Source organism: Choristoneura fumiferana, chromosome Z (assembly GCF_025370935.1).
Source record: "Choristoneura fumiferana chromosome Z, NRCan_CFum_1, whole genome shotgun sequence".
Classification (NCBI taxonomy): domain Eukaryota; kingdom Metazoa; phylum Arthropoda; class Insecta; order Lepidoptera; family Tortricidae; genus Choristoneura; species Choristoneura fumiferana.
Window position 1 is genome coordinate 20,440,644 of NC_133472.1, and position 17,679 is coordinate 20,458,322.

A 17,679-nucleotide genomic window follows, 5' to 3' on the forward strand; every position below is an offset into this window, starting at 1 on the left:
CATTTTTGTAGGAAAATGAGAGATGCATGATATTTCATTATTATTTTGTGGGAAGTGTATTCAAAATAGGTGACACACTGATACTTTCATTCAATCCATTCGTGCCAGCTCTTGTGAATCGACATGTACAGTCACCAGCACCAATATCTGACACAACAAGCGTGCATAAATATCTGATAAGACTCTATTTCTAGGGCCGGAAGGACGTGTCAGATATTTTTGCACGCTCCGCTGTGGCAGATATAAATGCTGGTGACTGTACACATCGAGTACAACATTAAATAGTAGAAATGAAATGACTCACTGACTGTCCGCTCTTTCGTAGGTAAGATGGGTGACCTTCATTTTATTAGGGTTCCGGAGCCAAAATGGCAAAAACGGAACCCCTTACAGTTTCGCCATGTCTGTCTGTCTGTCCGTCCGTTCGCGGCTTTCCTCAGGGACTATCAATGCTAGAAAGCTGTAATTTTGCACGAATATATATGTAAACTATGCCGACAAAATAGTACAATAAAAAATTCAAAAAAATTTTTTTAGTGTGCCTCCCATAGACGTAAAGTGGGGGTTTCGATTCAGTGATTTGTTTGCGAAATATTCAACTTTAAGTGCAAATTTTCATGAAAATCGAGCGTCCCCCCCCTCTAAAATCTAAACTGGTGGGTGGAAAAATTTGAAAAAATTGAGGATGGTAGTAAGTATACCAAACTTTCAAGGAAAACTGTAACGGCTAAGTTTGCTTGAGAAGTAAGCAGCCTAAGGTATAAAATATACCTAAACTTGGAAGATTCCGTATAAAATACGAAATCCTTAGAAAAATATTAATATTAGGTTTATATTCAAGTGCTATAGCGAACTGTAAAAAGTGATGTTTTGCAAGATAGCCGCGTTAGTTCCGTTTTTTGCCACGTTCATTAAGATCTTTATCTACACTTATATAGTAAATCCTCAATTATGCGTTCAAAAACCATAGCACTGCACTGACCAGCATTACGACATTGGATTCTATTATGAACACGTCTGTATCGTAACGTACAGATTTCTGTATCGTAATGAGATTTCATACATCATTACAGCACAGTCGCCGCGACAGCGTGCAGCAGCAGGTCGCCGCGCGCGCAGCGGGCGCAGCTCGTGGGGCAGACATACCTACCTAGTTCTCGTTAATGCAGGTCATTCTCAATGGTTCTTGAACACATGATAGAGGATTTCATATATAGATATAGATAAAATATTGTATTGTCATTTTTATGTAAAAATTCATTAGAAAGTAACAAATATTTGCGATTGCGTCATTCCAAAATTCTGGTGTCACGTAGGTACTTATATACTAATATAATAAGTTTTCATCATGGAATATTTACCTAACTTTTTTTTTATTGCCAATGGGAAAAAATATTTATAAATAAACAAATAAAATATATACAATAATTAATAGAAATAAATAAAAAAGAACTAAAAAATAAATATTGTATGCAACTGTACGTAATTAGGCCTTAAAACACTCATGTGGCCCTATTAAACCCACACTCGTGTTTTAAGGACCCCTATTACGATACAGTTGCCTAAAATACTATTGTCCCACTGCATGTAAAAGTTTAGTTTCTTTGCATCCAAAATAAGAATCTATTACTTTTACGAGAAAGTACTTACTTATTTTTACTTTTAGAATAGGCTTTTTGCGACAGGTGGATCGCTAGCTGGCGTTAGTATCCTGAGGTCCGGTTAGTATATAGTCAGAAATGGTACCTACTGCCCATGGTACAGTCACCTGCAAAAATATCTGACACGTCCTACCGGCCCTGGAAATATAGTCGTATCAGATATTTATGCACGCTTTGTTTGTCACATATTGGTGCTGGTGACTGTAGTCATGGGCAGCGGTGATCATTCCCATCAGATGACCCGCGTGCTCGTTTTCCTCCCTCATAATAATACAAAAAAAAACCCTAATTCGTAACCTCTGTTAAATGACAATGACAAGCCTTACAATCCTACTAATATTTATGAGTATTATAATTAAAAAGTTCGTCACTAAATCACGCCATAACAGTTTGACGGATTATGATGAAAGGCACACAGATAATTTATTATTATCTGGATTAGCACATAGGATACTTTTTGCTACGAGGGAAAAATTGCATAGTTCCCGTGATAGCGATAAACGAATTCTTCACAGACGAAGTCGCGGGCAACAGGTAGTATAAATAGAAAACTTGCTTGAATATGACAACTAACTTGTATCGACTATTTTAGTTATTTCTATCTGCTTCTACTTTTACAGTTGGTATCTATTTCTCGTTTTGGTAGACTAATAACACCGCCACCGTAAACCCTTAACATACCAATCCGCATTCTGCAGTGGTTGTCATAAGCGGCTATAATTTTGCGACTAGTTCACTGAAAAGAAAGAAGTTTAATTTTAACATATTTTATTGACAAATAAACAATGGATGCATCATTTACAAAACAATAAAGACAAATATAAAAAATAAAACGTGTTACAAAAAGCATACACTTCGGTTACTGTACTTATACAGTATAGAAGGAAGTAAGTTTAACTTCTTTCCTGTTGTGTGATATCAGATTATAAAGCAAAGCCAACGAGACGAGATATAATTTTATTCATCTTTGTCTGATACGTCATTACTATCTCGCTCCTTTTCTGTATCTTGACATAAATAATTTTATTCATCTTTGTCTGATACGTCATTACTATCTCGCTCCTTTTCTGTCTCTTGACATAATCAATCTCGTCGCGTTGGCTTTGCTTTAGGTTGAGGCAAGTCCAGGCGCGTCTTTCCGCGTGCGATGCGGCTGCGATACACGTCGGAAAACTCAATTGATTTTGGGTGCCGCTGCAGTAATCATACGCTACCTTTTATAATCCAATTAGACTGCGTAGTTTCGTACTATTTTAAAAATGAAATGCAATTTTTAGAAATAATTATTAATAGAGATAAAAGTTTGTCGGGTTGCCTAACTAATATTATTTCTCATAAGTAAGAACGAGTTTAGTTCCAATGATTTTTGAGCGGTTTAGACGGGATTAATATTTATAAAAAAAACTTAAGCTCTTACATCTATTGCATGTTTCGACCATAACAGGAAATCTGTTTTTCGCACACACTATTAAAAGCCATTTAATACTGGTTAGCAGAATGAACAAGGCGCTTTTCTCAACGGATTTATAATATAAAATCATTAGACTACTTGATTGATAACACGGCACCGGTATTATCTTTGTATTTAGTGACTAGTAGGTAACCAATTAGTAAGAAACATCCAGTAAACAAAGACAAGGCGCCGATATAATCCACTTGGGGATAGTGATCATTCACAGTGCTTGTCATCAACAAAAATGCAATAAGCTGAGAAAAATACAGAAATATATGAAAACCATAATTCATAGTTACATAAAATCGTTTAAACATACATTAAAATAAATATTTTTCAAAATGCAAAATGAAATCATGGAATTACTTACTAACCCACAAAAATAACATTTACTCTTTGCCTAAACAAAGATCACTTATCCTATTATTGCTCGGATAATTTTAATATCAAATCATCAATTTTAATAACAATAAGCAACATATGTCTACACTTACTACAATTTCGTAGTCGATAATTTCCATGTCAAGAAAATTATTCCAGCGATTCGGCCTCGCAAATTCAATTACAAAATAAGTTTATTCTGAAGCTATGTATATTTTCAATAACACTAAATTGTAATTAGTTGAACACTTCGTTTCTAAACCTTACACTATATTATTATGAAGCTTGCCTCTGCGGGACCCTAATATTAAGATTGCACTAAAATGCCGGTTACAAGCTTTCATCTATTTAAACGTTAATTTGTTCTTGCAAATCACGACAGCTGGCTATACAATGCGTGTATCGAGTTACTGACGCGTTGTCACAGGTGCAGTCGCGAAATGCAGACGTTGTTAACCTAGAGCATATAATACAAGTGAGGGTGTCGAGTCGAATCCGCTTTGGGAATTATCATTTTTAACGTACATGCCCAGTAAACGCATATACCAAGACAGATTTTAGTGTATACATTGGAGAGTACGAAAGCAACCTTTGCAAGAGTTCGGCTGCGCCCTCGCCAAGTACTAAACGCTACACGGTCGGCAGTGGAAAGTGCAGGTATTTACTCCTGAGCGGGGAACTTGGTGACGGCGTCGTGGATGGCGCGCGCCACGTACTGCACGTTGCCGGGGTTGAGGCCGCAGATGTTGATGCGGCCCGAGTTGAGCAGGTAGATGTGGTACTCTTGGATCAGGTGCGCCACCTGCCGCGCCGTCAGCCCCGTGAACGAGAACAGGCCGATCTGCTTCACGATGTGCTCCCACGACCCGGGCGTGCCCAGCCTGAACACACACCACTATGCTTAACAGGTTCCGTCCAGGTAAGAGACCTGACTACCTCATCTTGACAAGGTCGACGGATACGTCTGGGAGGACATCATCATCCTTAGTACGGTATATGAACCGTATTAAGTTGACACTTGAAATATTAGATAGACACAGAATATGTATTACAATACCACAGTCGCTATAAAAATAAATTAATGCAAGAACGTGTTTTTACGGTGCGGTGTTGAATGCGGGATGACCTGTGGACCACTTCACGAAGCTACAAGTTACTACAAGCGGTATTCACAAAGTAGGTAGTAACAAAGCTTGTAAATTGTAGCTTCGTGAAATAGGGCACTGGACGTTACCGGTTCGCTAAAACCAAATATCATAATACCATGTTCTTAGTACGTCGCAATGTCAAAACAGATTAGTTCTAAAATGTCAAAAATCTCAAATAGTTTTATTTTCTGTATAACAGAATGTCATAATTACCTTTACACATTACATCCGATATCCAAAACATATAATTGGTAAAAAGAACAACTCCTTCAAATATCGAATTACTTATTATAAGACTGAAGGTGAAAATGCATTAGTGTCATAATTACTAAAATCAAAAATACCAAACATTTTTACTGGGTATTAAATTTTCGATCAAATTTATGATAAAAAGATAACAAGATAAATTGATGAAATTCAAGTTGATAATAATTTAGTTATTCATCGCTATATAACATTTGTAAAAAAACAGTGATTTCAAGATTTAGACATTTTTCCATAGCATCTCAGTGTGAATTTTAGGTATTTTGAGAATTGTACGTTTTAATCTTAAGACATTTTTGTATCAAGTTAATTTGAACTAGTAATGTTAAGAATACAATGTTTTAAAAAGTAGGGGTAAGTCATTTAAAATTTGAGACATTTTGTAACATCTGTTTTGACATTGCGGCGTACTAGGAACTTGGTATTATGACATTTGGTTATAGCGAACCGGTAACCACTGGACGCGTACAAAATCGAATGGCAGGAGCAGGCTCTTGTCTGATACGAATGGCGAAAGGAAGAAGAGATTATGCCCAGCAGTGCGACACTATACTTAGGCTATAAAATTATATGTTAAACTTTGTCGTACTTACTTTATCAGCTCGGCTCTCAAAGCTTCTCTCATTTGGATGACTCTTGAAGACATCGTCTTAATGTGTTCTCTCCTGTAAAATTATTAATTATCAAAACGGGAACTATAATACTCCAATAATTAGGCGGATCTTTAAAAGAAGCTTGTATAGTTGTTGCACACGCCGCACAAAAAACAGGGTCGGTATTTCCATGTCGGTATTATTCGGGCCGGGAAAGAGTGTCACCCCACGCCTCGTTGCGTGAGGGTCTGATCGCGAGAGAGAGAGAGAGAGATGGCGATAGACATCTCGCTTCTACTATAGCAGCGTTCAAAAAAGCTGCGTTCTGTATACAAAAATAAATTGCCCTGTTAATTTTAATTAACAGCATTTATAATATTAGCAAGGATAAGGACTAGCTGTTGCCCTCGACTCCGTGACTCCGTGACTCCGCTGAAGTCGATATGTGAAATGTCATTCGCTCAAATGTGTCGCGAAAATTGCGATCTCTGTTTGTACAGTCGCACAAACTGAATCATGTACCAAAGTGTACCCTTTGTGCTATTAATGTAATGTTCACATCGTACTTTTGTCAAGAAAATCATAGTGAAATTGATTATTAAAAGGTTCCACCATGTTTCATGAATCATTTTGTTCGACTGTGCAAGTTTGATGTTACCATTGGTCGAAGAGAGCCTTGTCGGAGAGCACGGTGGCGACGACGCGCGCGCCGTGCGCCGGCGGGTTCGAGTAGATGGAGCGCACCACCCACGTCAGCTGCGACTTGAGCGCGGGCACCAGCGCCGCGTCCGACGTCACCACCGTCAGGTTGCCCACGCGCTCGTCTGACACACACGCACGTTATGCTACCAATCTCATTTGTATAGTCAAGTTCGAAAGTAGATGGACCTTTTGTACTTTATCATTGACAGTCTAAATTTGTTGCGATATTGCACAGGGGTTAAGCTAATTTTGCGCTTCCTTGTTACATAGCTTGTTGCTGCCAAGACGGTCACACACACACACCTGTCGCGAAGTAGGTAGCAATAAAATTGGGTTCATATTCGATTTTGGTAACGCAATCGATAAAGCAGTTGAAAAGTTTGGCGGGCTTACTCATTTATGAATGAACCCGCCTGCATAATCAGAGCGCCCCATAAGTGCAGCCAACAGTTTACAAAAGCCTCCATTCAAACAGCCCCAATTCTCTCATGCCGATAAATTTTGTGTTGGTTTGGTTGGCTGTATATTTAAGTCTCCGATAAATATATGTTTTCACCAACTCTTGGAAGAACTATCCATAAATGTAGTTTCAGATAAGGTAAGAATATACATAAGATAACAATAGGTTAATTTTATTAAATCAGGCTTAGTTTACTTAGGCTTAGGTTAGGCCAGCAGCCGGTGAGCAAAGTAATTGTTTATAGTTAATTGACAAGATTAGGTTTATTTAATAGATTTCCGAGAGGTTTACGTTATACTATAAAGGCCATTGATTTCATTCCAAGGGGAAGGATAGGTGACTCACTGTAGAGGCCGAAGTTCTTGGCGTAGGACTGCGCGCAGACGAGCTCAAAGCCGCGCTTGATGAAGTAGCGCACGGCCCACGCGTCCTTGTCCAGGTCGCCCGACGCGAAGCCCTGGTACGCGCTGTCGAAGAATGGGAACAGCTTGCGCTCCTAAGAACACATGCTCGTGTTTAGCACTGCTACCAGACGGCGCGTGACGTACCCGTGGTCCTACTATAGTTTGTCCACCTGCTTTTCCACGGAGCTCCGGCCTTCGGGCAACTGAAGTTACCTAACTAACCTAACCATAACCTACCTATATTTGTATTAAAATATAATATTTATATTAATAAATGTAAATATAATATTTCCGGGTGGGACAAATTAGTTAGACCACGGGTACCCTAGACGGCGGGCATCTCTGAGATACAAATTCGTCAATAATTTATTTTTAAGCCACACCCTCCTGCCGCCCAGTGTCCTATACATATATATGTCTTATTGTAATTTGACATCAAACTCTGTCATAAGGGACTTAAGTTTCATGTTGATAAAACAAAAATTAGACTTGGGCGGCAGGAGGTTAACCCCAGACGCAAAAAGAGGGGTGTTGTAAGGGCGGTTACAGACTTTCGTTTTATTCGCGCTTATAAGCTTATTTTTGGTAGCGCGCGCGTGTACGCGTTGAACACGCACGTAGGAATGAGCGACCTTAGTTTGCTCGCTTGCGTGTCTGTCTGTGGCATCGTAGCGCCCAAACAAATTTTGATGCGATTTTTTTATTCGCCATTTTTGAGATATTGAACTTTGTATGTAATGACAATGTGTGGAGTTTTTCAATTTTTCTAAGTTAGGATATTTTTATTAGTCTGTCTTAATAATCAGCGCTTTCAAAAATGCCATTATTTTCGAGAATGCGCCGCTAGAAAATTGTAATGATATATGTAGTCATAAAAAGTTTCCTGTTCATTTTCAATAACAAAGTGTTTACTGAATTGACCTTTAATGTCAATGTGGCAGAAGCCACATGGTTAGCAAATAATGATAATAATTTTATGGCACTTAGTAATAGATAATGTAGATTAGTAAATAAAATATTATATTTAAGACCGGCGATTAGAGTTGCACTATGAAGCCATGTTTCAATTTTATTTTATACCATTAAAATCAGATTGTAAAGAGATCATACGCACAAATTATACACAAGCGACTGCAAAACAGTACCAAGCTAATAGGATATGTAGAAGGCCAATCTTCACCCATCTGTTTACCGGATTAAAACTATTTTACATTGAAGATGAAAACATTTTGTTGAACGTGTTTAACTTTGAAAATAGGTTGCTATAAGTGGTAGGTAAGCAAAACTATTTATTCTTCAATATCTTATTGACTTGCGTGCTAAACAAAATAGATTCCAATTTAAAGTACAAAGCACATAAGGGGACTGCAAGCGTAGTTTTCTTTTAGACGGTGGAAAAAAAAGTTTTTTTTTTATATTTGATGTTATTCGCTGATGTTAGTTCATCTAGATTATGAAGGTCCTTTCGTTTTTCTTTGATAACGTCAATCAGTCCCGTATACCTATCTCCAAATGCAACCAGAGTAATAGGTCAAGCATTTAGAAGTTACTAGCTGTTGCCCGCGTCTCTGTTCGCGTAGAATTATGAAAAATAGTTTACGTCCTAGCGAATACACACAAAAAAAAAAAAAAAATCGGTCAAGCCGTTTCAGAGGAGTTTGGTCATAAACATTGTGACATGTGAATTTTATTGAGAATTTGTCGTCATCCGGGAATTTTGCACTTTTACGGGATAACCAGACCCGTTGTAGGAGAAAAAAAGCTAACGTTAATCCTATATACATATAAGCGAAACCAAAATAAGAACAACGCACCTATTTATTGCATGACAATTACTTGCTTTTGGCAAGTTTATCGCAAGGGTGGGCGTTGTTGTTGTCATAAACGCCAGCGCAGTTATTTTTGTGTAATGCTTCGGGGTTGGGGTAACGTTTTGGAATATCATATAGCGAAAATAGTTAGGATTTATGTTAATAATTTTGTGAGATTTTAATGGAATTGTATGTAACATTGGATTGTTTTAATGAAGCTAACTTGAATTAACTTTTAGGTTAGAATCTTGTTTACAAATTAGTTAAGCAAATTAGCATTGGTTTCTGCGGTAGCTCGGACGTTGCCTAGGCAAGTAGGCGCCTTTTATTAAGCGAGCTAATTAAGGTTAAGGCGCGTGTGACGGAGACACGGCTTTAGTCCAGTATGTACGGTTGGATCATCTTTAAGACTTCGGTAACAATAAAACGGCTTGATGCCAAGCACATACCTTTGACCGGTTACGCTTGTTTGATGCTAGAATAGCAATTTAAACGGTCAAAATGCTTGATATCTTCTATGGTTTTTAGTGAAGTAGACGTGGCGGGGGTGACGCACCTCCATGACGTCTGCGATCTTCTCCCACTGGTCGTGCGTGGGGTCGATGCCGGTGGGGTTGTGCGCGCAGGCATGCAGCAGCACGACGCTGTCGGCGGGCGCGCTGCGCAGGTCCTCGATCAGCCCGTCGAAGTCGATGGCGCGCGTCTTCGCGTCCCAGTAGCGGTACTCGCGCGCGTTCGGGAATCCGGAACGCACGAATACCAGGTGATGGTTCTCTAAATAAACCAGCAACTATTACTCACTAATTTTATACTCTCCCGGCCATAGGATCCGCCGGCACCCCTCAATATTTTACAACCAGCACCAGTTACTAGTACTTTTCAACTCCTTCATTTTACCCTCAAAAATAAATATAGCATAATAATAATCACAGGCTATTCTTACTAATAATAGATATACGGGCAAATTAAAAGAGGGCACACAGAATACCGCGCCACGTTTATTTCCCGCGCGGTATTCTGCCCTCTTCAATGTTAGCTCGCCACCGCTCTCTGTGTGTGTTCAAGCTTTAAATTGTCAGAAAACGTATGAGAACCAATCGTATGACAGTCAATCGGTATCAAAATAAGTTAGGTCTTAATCGCAAAAAATTACTCACCCCACGTCGGCTGTGAGTAGTAGAAGGTGTTGTACTTGAGGTGTCTGTTCAAGAACTCGGCGCCCACGCGCAGGCCGCCGGTCCCGGAAAGGGTTTGCACACCGAAAGCCTGTCAAGCAAGTCTTATGTAAAGCGACACAAATTCACTTTAAGGATAGTAAAAAAAATCATCAAATTAACCGCACTTATTAAATGCATGAGTCTGATTGAGTTTACTCACGCGGCCGCTGGCTATGACGGGACTGTCTTCGCCGAGCAGCATGGACACGGACGCAGCAGAAAACTGTTCCATTCCTGCAAGACAAAACATACTTATTCTTTACTAAACTATCTCATTATAATATCAAATTATAATCCTACTAAATTGTAGCTGCGTTTAATGTTTTCAAATAGTGTCTCGAGAAAGCTTTCGTAAATATTTAAAGCATGTTTTTTTAAAACCTTCCAGCAGAACAGAGAAAAAATCCTTTTCGTTGTCCTTCGGTCTATCATATATACAAACCTAACTTCTACTCAACCTGTTACCGCATCGGTAGCACACAAGCCTTCATCGTATACTTGAGCATTCCATCATTTTCACGCACATTTACTAGTTAGAAACGAGCATTTGGTTTACCGCCACGCCAAAACCTAACCCGAAGAAGTCCTTACTCGTTTGCAAAACATTAAGGACTCTCTATTGTAAGCGATCATCGCTTGGCTTTCTTCTGACCATTCTCTCTTTTTCTCTCGAATTCTTCATCTTTGCTTGTGGAAGTTTCGTGTGTTTCACCCATAATCTTACTCGTAATTTGCATATTGGACAAGAAGGACATATCTATCCCTCCTTGCCCTGCAAAACCTGTGATATTTAAATCTTAACCCATTTGTGCCTAAAAGTCAGTGTTTGGTGTGCTTATCAGAGCAAAGAACATAACAGCCGACAAACTTCTCGAGTGGTGGGCTGGTGGCATACAAAAGAGATGGTAAATTGGTTTTAGGAAGGAAGTATGCATGTATCATTCCTTTGCTACACGTATCTATGTATGTTGATCACAAAGGGACATAAGTACCTACTTATGTGCTATGTATCGACAACAGTTAGAATGCTAGATCCATAAAATATAGTTATTTAATATTTGCTGGTCATAATAAAATTAGCGACAATGAGAGTACACCACACCACATTAGCTTATAGCCGTTTACAATTTTATTATTTGGTTTGCGTTGTAATATTTTTGGTAATAAGTTATGTAATTATGTGAACGAATGTTGATGACCATGGGTAATGGCGTAATGTCTTTAGGTATAACATTGATAAGCTATTGAATATGCCTTGACATTTCACATCATAATGACTATGAATAGCTTTATCATTTCATTCCATGATAAGAACACCATAAATGAACAAAACAGTTTAGTTTGCATTGATTATGAAAACAAGTCTTTAAGAATAAAGTATCTTTATAATTACGTATGTATGTACGTATTGCACGTGTTCACTGTTTTTTCGTCATTACCCTCTCATCAAATATAGATAAAAGACATAATGCTAAAATTTAACTATTTATGAAAACAAAAGATACAAGTAGTACTAATGCTGAATCTAGTTTGATCAAAGTTGTTACAACGTGTCCCTCCGTTGAGGTTATAATCTTGGGATGGTAATGAGGTTCAATGAGGGCTGTCGCGTATGAATTCGCCGCTAGAGGCGCTAGTGTAGCGTGAGGTCTCCGAAATGTCAAATCTCATAGTTTTTGAGTGAGCTATGTGAGTTTATTTATAATTAAAATAATTTTGTGATTATTTTGCATTACCTGAAATTAATTATGGCAATTATGCGTTACGGGGCAATGAGTGTCTGTGTGTTTTGAGACAGTTTTGTCTTTCGGAAACTTTTGACCTCCTTTTTTTTCCGAACAAAACGGGACTATGCAACACTGTGGTTGTTCGATATTTTTATGGTACGGTTTTAAGGTGTATTAAATATGATTTTAATCTAAACTTTGATTTCACGCCCGTAATAACAGACTTTGAAAGCCACACTTAAAAACCTCATGCAACAGTGGCGCCATCTAGAAAGACAAAAAACGATAGCCCTCATTGGAGCACTCAACACACTCGAATATTCACCCATCCATCATCATTCATCACTATTCATTCCACAACACAATAATTCTGCTGGAACCACACTAATTAAACATAGGAAGTACTAATTACAACAATGAACAGTTCACCAATTATGACTGCATACACCTAGCACAACTCTAATGAATCAGTTTTATACACTGTAGAAAAGAGTATGTATAGGTTGTAGATACAATTTATTGGTAAAAACCATACTGTTAATAGGCTAAAGATTAACAGCCTTATTCATAAAAAATCCTTAATTGAGGTTTGATCGGTCTGTTACTTAGCAGACTGATTAAGCTTGTTAGATGGTTATCAAGAAGTATGATTCATAAACGCTTGCTAGCAGTCTGCTAGTTGTTGAGCTGCTGATAGACGGATTAGACGCGTTATGTTGGCCACCTTGACAAATCAAAGACAAAAAATGGCCTAATCGATAATTTAAAAAAAAAAATTGACAGCAGTGACAGCAAATTACCAGGAAAAAAAATAAAAAGCGAGATGTTTGTTTTCCCGCCATTTCCGATCCGCATGTTTATGTTGTGCAAAAAGCCATAATTATGTTAATCATCCTTATTTTATTTTCATATTTATTGTTAATTTATTGTTGCTAATTTAGAGGATTTTTAAATACAAATTCCTGAAAATAAATTTTCCTGTTTTTTTTTTAAATCTGCGTAGCCCTGCCTTCACTATAAATATCTTCGGTACCTATGGTTTTTTGCTCTAGTCAAAATCAGCTGTTCAAACTTGTGGCGGCCATTTTGTGACTTAGCAGAGAGATAAAGGAGGGTCTACGGTCCTCTAACTTTAGCAGAGCCTTGATCAACTGATTAGCGCTAACAGACGTTTATGAATCATGTTTTTTAGCATCGGGCCTTCAAGGAGCCTTCAAGGAGGCTCTAACTTTTTATGAATAAGGCTGTATATCTTCAAATAGGAGGGTAAAGTGGGGATGTTTGAACTAAAATAGATATGTGTCAGGTGTCATATGATACACTATACATTAAAAGTATGTGGCATAAAGTTGTCAAAATATTTTCAAGGCTTGATAACATATATATTACTTATGATGACCTTGAGCATATTTAAAATATTTTAGACCGAAAAATTGTCTTGATATAATGTATTACTACATTTTTATAAAGAATTCTACAACTATTCTCAGGTAGCTAGATGTTTCAATATTTGATTTGAAATCAATATTTCAGGGGGCCCTATACCACAAATATTACAAGTTCTACAATTCAAAAAAGTACAATTCAAGAAAGTCAACCATAATCAGTTTCAAACACTTGCAATTTTCATGATACCTGGGCCCCGAAGTTATTTTCAGCCTTTAAAAAAATGTAAGGACTGCTCACCTAAAACAGGTAAATATTCATGCAGAAGTGTGTCATCAGCTGCTATTTGCTTCTCCACCTTGCGCACCACCGGCAGAACCCATGGTTTCCCATTCTCGTCTCTGTATGCTGTAAAAGGACCAATTGCTCATTTAAAGGTATTAGATAGATAGTATAACATGTAATATGTATGTAATATATATATATATATTTCGGGATCTCAGAAACAGCTCCAACCATTTCGATGAAATTTGGAAAGTAGGGGTTTTCAGGGATGACAAATCAATCTAGCTTGGTCTTATCTCTGGAAAAACACTTGTTATCAAGTTTTTCGCCCAGGTACTAGCTTATTGACATGATAATCTCAATTTTTTTAATTATGGCCTACATGCCTGATATGTAATGAGAGTGGACTAATTATTACAAAATAAGGCTCTTATTTTGATCTAAATTTATTTCCTAATTGTAATGATATCCAGATTTTCGCAATGCTTATGCAAATTTAAGGCCTTTGAAATAAGATAAATAGATTGTAAATGCCAGTTCAACATAATTAAGTGATTTAGTGTATAGAAATCAGGCGTGAACCGCGTGAACATATTAGCTAGAGTTAAATTAACTGACACCAAGCCTTTCCACCAGCGCAAAAATAATCCATTTAATCTTGCTGGTTAGAAGAAAGTTATCAATTACGTAAGAGTAATTAATTTAAGATAAAAAGTATCATAATGTATATGCTCACCGCCAACAGTCAAATTGACCTTGTTTTGAAAAGTGTCTTCAAGAAATAGCTTGTTCTTTTGGAACACCTCGATCGGAGGTCCCTGTTCGACAACTTGGAAGCGGGAACCCATTTTCTAAATAACTTTATAATGTTAGCTAAAGCGAAGCCAAAGCCACTAAGTGCTTGATAAAATAGTTATGAAACAAGTATCAGTAACTTCCAGCTTAAATTGTGTAATTTTTATCAATTGACCTTAGCTCAGCCAATGTCATTGACGTCAATTGTCATTCATGTTGTTGACATGTGCATATACGACAACGACAAACGCCAGGTTTTTTTTAAATCTCATTTTGGAAAAAGCTAAGTACTTATAGTCCATACAAGCCAGCAGTGTGGTCACTATTTATAATGGCGTCGCAGTTGATGAATGCGTACAATGGAAAAAATTGATGGGCCCTGGGAAAAACTACTTCAAATCCTATACTTAGCTCATTTTCCTTAAACTTTTTTTTTTAACATTCATTTTTAAAAAGAAACCGATCTGTAGGAGTGCCATCCAATAATAAGTATCCGCACAAAGTTGCATAACAGCGATATCTAATTTTTATAGCGCTGCAGGGCTACTCCGAAACTCGAAACTTGAAGTTCGTGTCATACCGTCCCTCTCGCTCTCGTATTAAATAGTATAAGTGTCAGAGGGACCGCACGACACGAACTTCGAGTTTAGGGTTTCGTAGTAGCCCTGCTGGTTCGATGCCCGGGTAAGACAAGCGAAAAAAAAGTCATTCATAATTCATTGTTGAACAATGAATGACTTTTTTTTAACTTGCCTTACCTGGACATCGAACCAGCGCTATAAAAATTAGATAACGATGTTATGCAACTTTGTGCGGATACTTATTATTGGATGGCTGTGCAGCCACCTGCATTAATATCTGCGGCGCGGCAGATATTCTGCCAGAAATAGAGACAGTTTGAATCGTACCTATCAAATATTTGTTGAGTTCAGTTGGGTTAGATATTGGTGCTAATGACTCATCGACATGAATTCGCTGGTCATCGTTCATCCACCATCACCTCTCATATTTCGTTTTCTAGAATTTTTTTACCGTACAACGGCAAAAACTACTAGACACTGGCAAAATTGTCCTCCGATGGACAGAGCCATATTTTTTTAAAGAAACAACAACGACTCATCGACATAGATGTCAATGTGATGATTGTAATATTGTAATCTGGAAAATCATGATAAAATGCATTCTCAAAGCACTTTTTAAAAGAAAAGATAATTTAATAAGTTACTATTCATTTATTACATTAAGCAAATCGCTCACTTCCAACATAACTTTTAACATTGATATTTAGAGAAAACAGGATTTCTAAGATGGCATTCTCTTGGATCACCTGGACGCATAACAGTGTACAACATTTTGAATTCTGTGTTAGCGCCATCATTCTTGATGTATCTATTAACACCATATATGGCTAGACCTATACCTATCAACGCCACAACTGAAGAGCACATTATTTCCGGTATTTCCCAACACCCTCTTTTAAAAAGGCCAACTAAGTTTTTACCAAATCTGACTTGGTGTCCAATTTCTGCAGGTTCAGGCATTTTATTCGTAAATATTTCTCGGTGATGCAAATGCACAACTATTAGAAATAAATTTTTGCTCTAATTGTTTGTATTATATATCATAATATACAAATTTATCGTTGTATTTAATTGAATAAGAATGTTTTGACGCTGTCGTTTCGAATTCAAATATAAGTATAGGTTTTTTTTTTAAATTTGGCGCTGTCCTTTGGAGGACAATTTTGCCAGTGTCTAGTAAGTATAGTTTGGTTCTGTTAGCCAGTATCAATCATTTTTCGTGCGGAAGTCCACCGAGCATTTATTGAATCATTCAAAAGTACCGTTGTTATTTATTCGGCACGCTCATACATTTTACCACCGCACCGGAGACTACCAGAAACCAAAACGTGTCAAAAGCTTCGGTCAAAAGGCACAAATGCTCAAAGTAAAGCTACTGTTAGACCACTGTTACACATGCTCGTTAGTAGCAAGAGAGCATGCTACTATCGAGCAAATGCTACCTAGCATGTGTGAACAAGACATGCTACTATCGAACATGCTTATTAGTGGCATGCTCGAGACAGGGGTGAAAGGGGGAAAGGTAACAACAAGTGTGAACGCGTTTGCTTCAGTCCATGAGCATCCTCATTAGTGGCAACGAGCATGTGTAAAGGCACTGTTACAGATGCTCGTTACTAGCATGCTCATGAGCATGCTCATGGACTGTTTACATTCGTTAGCAATAAGCATGCTCAAAACAAACACTCCTATACGTGCCTATACACATGCCTTTTGATACCGTGGTCACACACAAAATGTACGAAGCGAAAAATACGTCTCACAAACGTCAAATAATATATCTCTTTGTATTATCGGGTGAAACCAAAGGAAACCTTGGCAATCTTTCCCGGCCCGAATAACACCGACATGGAAATACCAGCCCTATTTTTTGTGTACACGCACACGCCCATAGAAACTGACAGGAGCATCTATGGGCGTGTACACGAAAAACAGGAATGGTATTTCCATCCCGGTATTATCCGGGCAGGGAAAGAGTGTCACCCCACAAAAAACAGCAGGGCTACTACGAAGCTCGAAAATCAAAGTTCGTGTCGTGCGGTCCCTCTGACACATACTATTTAAAGAGCGAGAGGGACAGTACGATACGAACTTCGAATTTTTAGTTTCGTAGTAGCCATGCAGGGCCGGTATTTCCATGTCGGTGTTATCCGGGCCGGAAAAGTGTGTCACCCGTAATAATCTATGGTTGGTTTGGTTTCCGTCGTCGAACGAAATTAGTTGGAAAGCGAGTATCGCAATTTGGGTCTCAAATTTACGTAAATTAAGGTAAATTTGAAGTTAAATCACTCATGGCTGCTGCTGCTTCAAGACGCTCCCTCGGCCAACTCCTTCAACAGGGATGGAATGAAATTCCCGAAGTATTAGCTTCCACTGGGGTAGCGTTTGTAGGCATGGGTTTGGCCACCATCGGCTGTTATAATTACGTGAAAAACGATGGTGATAATAGAAGATACAAGATGACCTATGTAGTGATGAGGCCCGACGACCCCAAAGCTAAATTAATTCGCAAGGAATGATTGGTGTTTTTTCGAGTTGTAGCAAAGGACTAGTTTCAATTATGTAATAAACTTGTGTTCTTTTAAATATTGTGTTTTAATCGCTGTTATTACAGTTGGAAGCTAAATAGAAGTTACAGAGCGAAATTGTACGTTCTCAAAAGATTTCGAAACTACTTTACGCATCGGACTACTTGTTTGTTATTCCTATTATGTCACTTGACTACCATGGTAAGCCTTACTGACATAATGTAATGACTAATCTAACTAAACTAACTGCTGTCAACAATTTGGCAATTGAGACACAGTTTCA

The 17,679-nt window shown here is 38.0% G+C and overlaps 2 protein-coding genes across 2 annotated transcripts; one reads left to right on the forward strand and one right to left on the reverse strand.

The window, feature by feature from the left end:
* Positions 1-2,217: 2,217 nt before the first annotated feature.
* Positions 2,218-14,493, reverse strand: Got1 (Glutamate oxaloacetate transaminase 1). The gene is made up of 10 exons (XM_074092125.1): positions 14,229-14,493; positions 13,508-13,615; positions 10,255-10,328; positions 10,035-10,143; positions 9,434-9,651; positions 7,008-7,158; positions 6,159-6,324; positions 5,501-5,572; positions 4,161-4,376; positions 2,218-2,397 (listed from the first exon to the last, which is right to left on the reverse strand). Exons 1-10 carry the CDS (start codon positions 14,338-14,340, stop codon positions 2,376-2,378), a joined length of 1,248 nt encoding a protein of 415 aa, XP_073948226.1. The 5' UTR covers positions 14,341-14,493; the 3' UTR covers positions 2,218-2,375.
* A 2,536-nt stretch (positions 14,494-17,029) lies between these two features.
* LOC141431151 (NADH dehydrogenase [ubiquinone] 1 alpha subcomplex subunit 3-like) lies at positions 17,030-17,454 on the forward strand. Its single transcript, XM_074092189.1, has one exon. The coding sequence runs from the start codon at positions 17,160-17,162 to the stop codon at positions 17,385-17,387; it is 228 nt and encodes a 75-aa protein (XP_073948290.1). The 5' UTR covers positions 17,030-17,159; the 3' UTR covers positions 17,388-17,454.
* Positions 17,455-17,679: the final 225 nt, after the last annotated feature.

Coding starts and splice junctions, on each gene's coding strand:
- LOC141431151 (XM_074092189.1), top strand. CDS start 17,160: ATGGCTGCTGCTGCTTCAAGACGCTCCCTCGGCCAACTCCTTCAACAG.
- Got1 (XM_074092125.1), bottom strand. CDS start 14,340: ATGGGTTCCCGCTTCCAAGTTGTCGAACAGGGACCTCCGATCGAGGTG. Junction 10,329..13,507: donor TGAATATTTACCTGTTTTAG/GTGAGCAGTCCT, acceptor TTTGTCTTGCAG/GAATGGAACAGTTTTCTGCT. Junction 7,159..9,433: donor AGATCGCAGACGTCATGGAG/GTGCGTCACCCC, acceptor ATGTGTTCTTAG/GAGCGCAAGCTGTTCCCATT.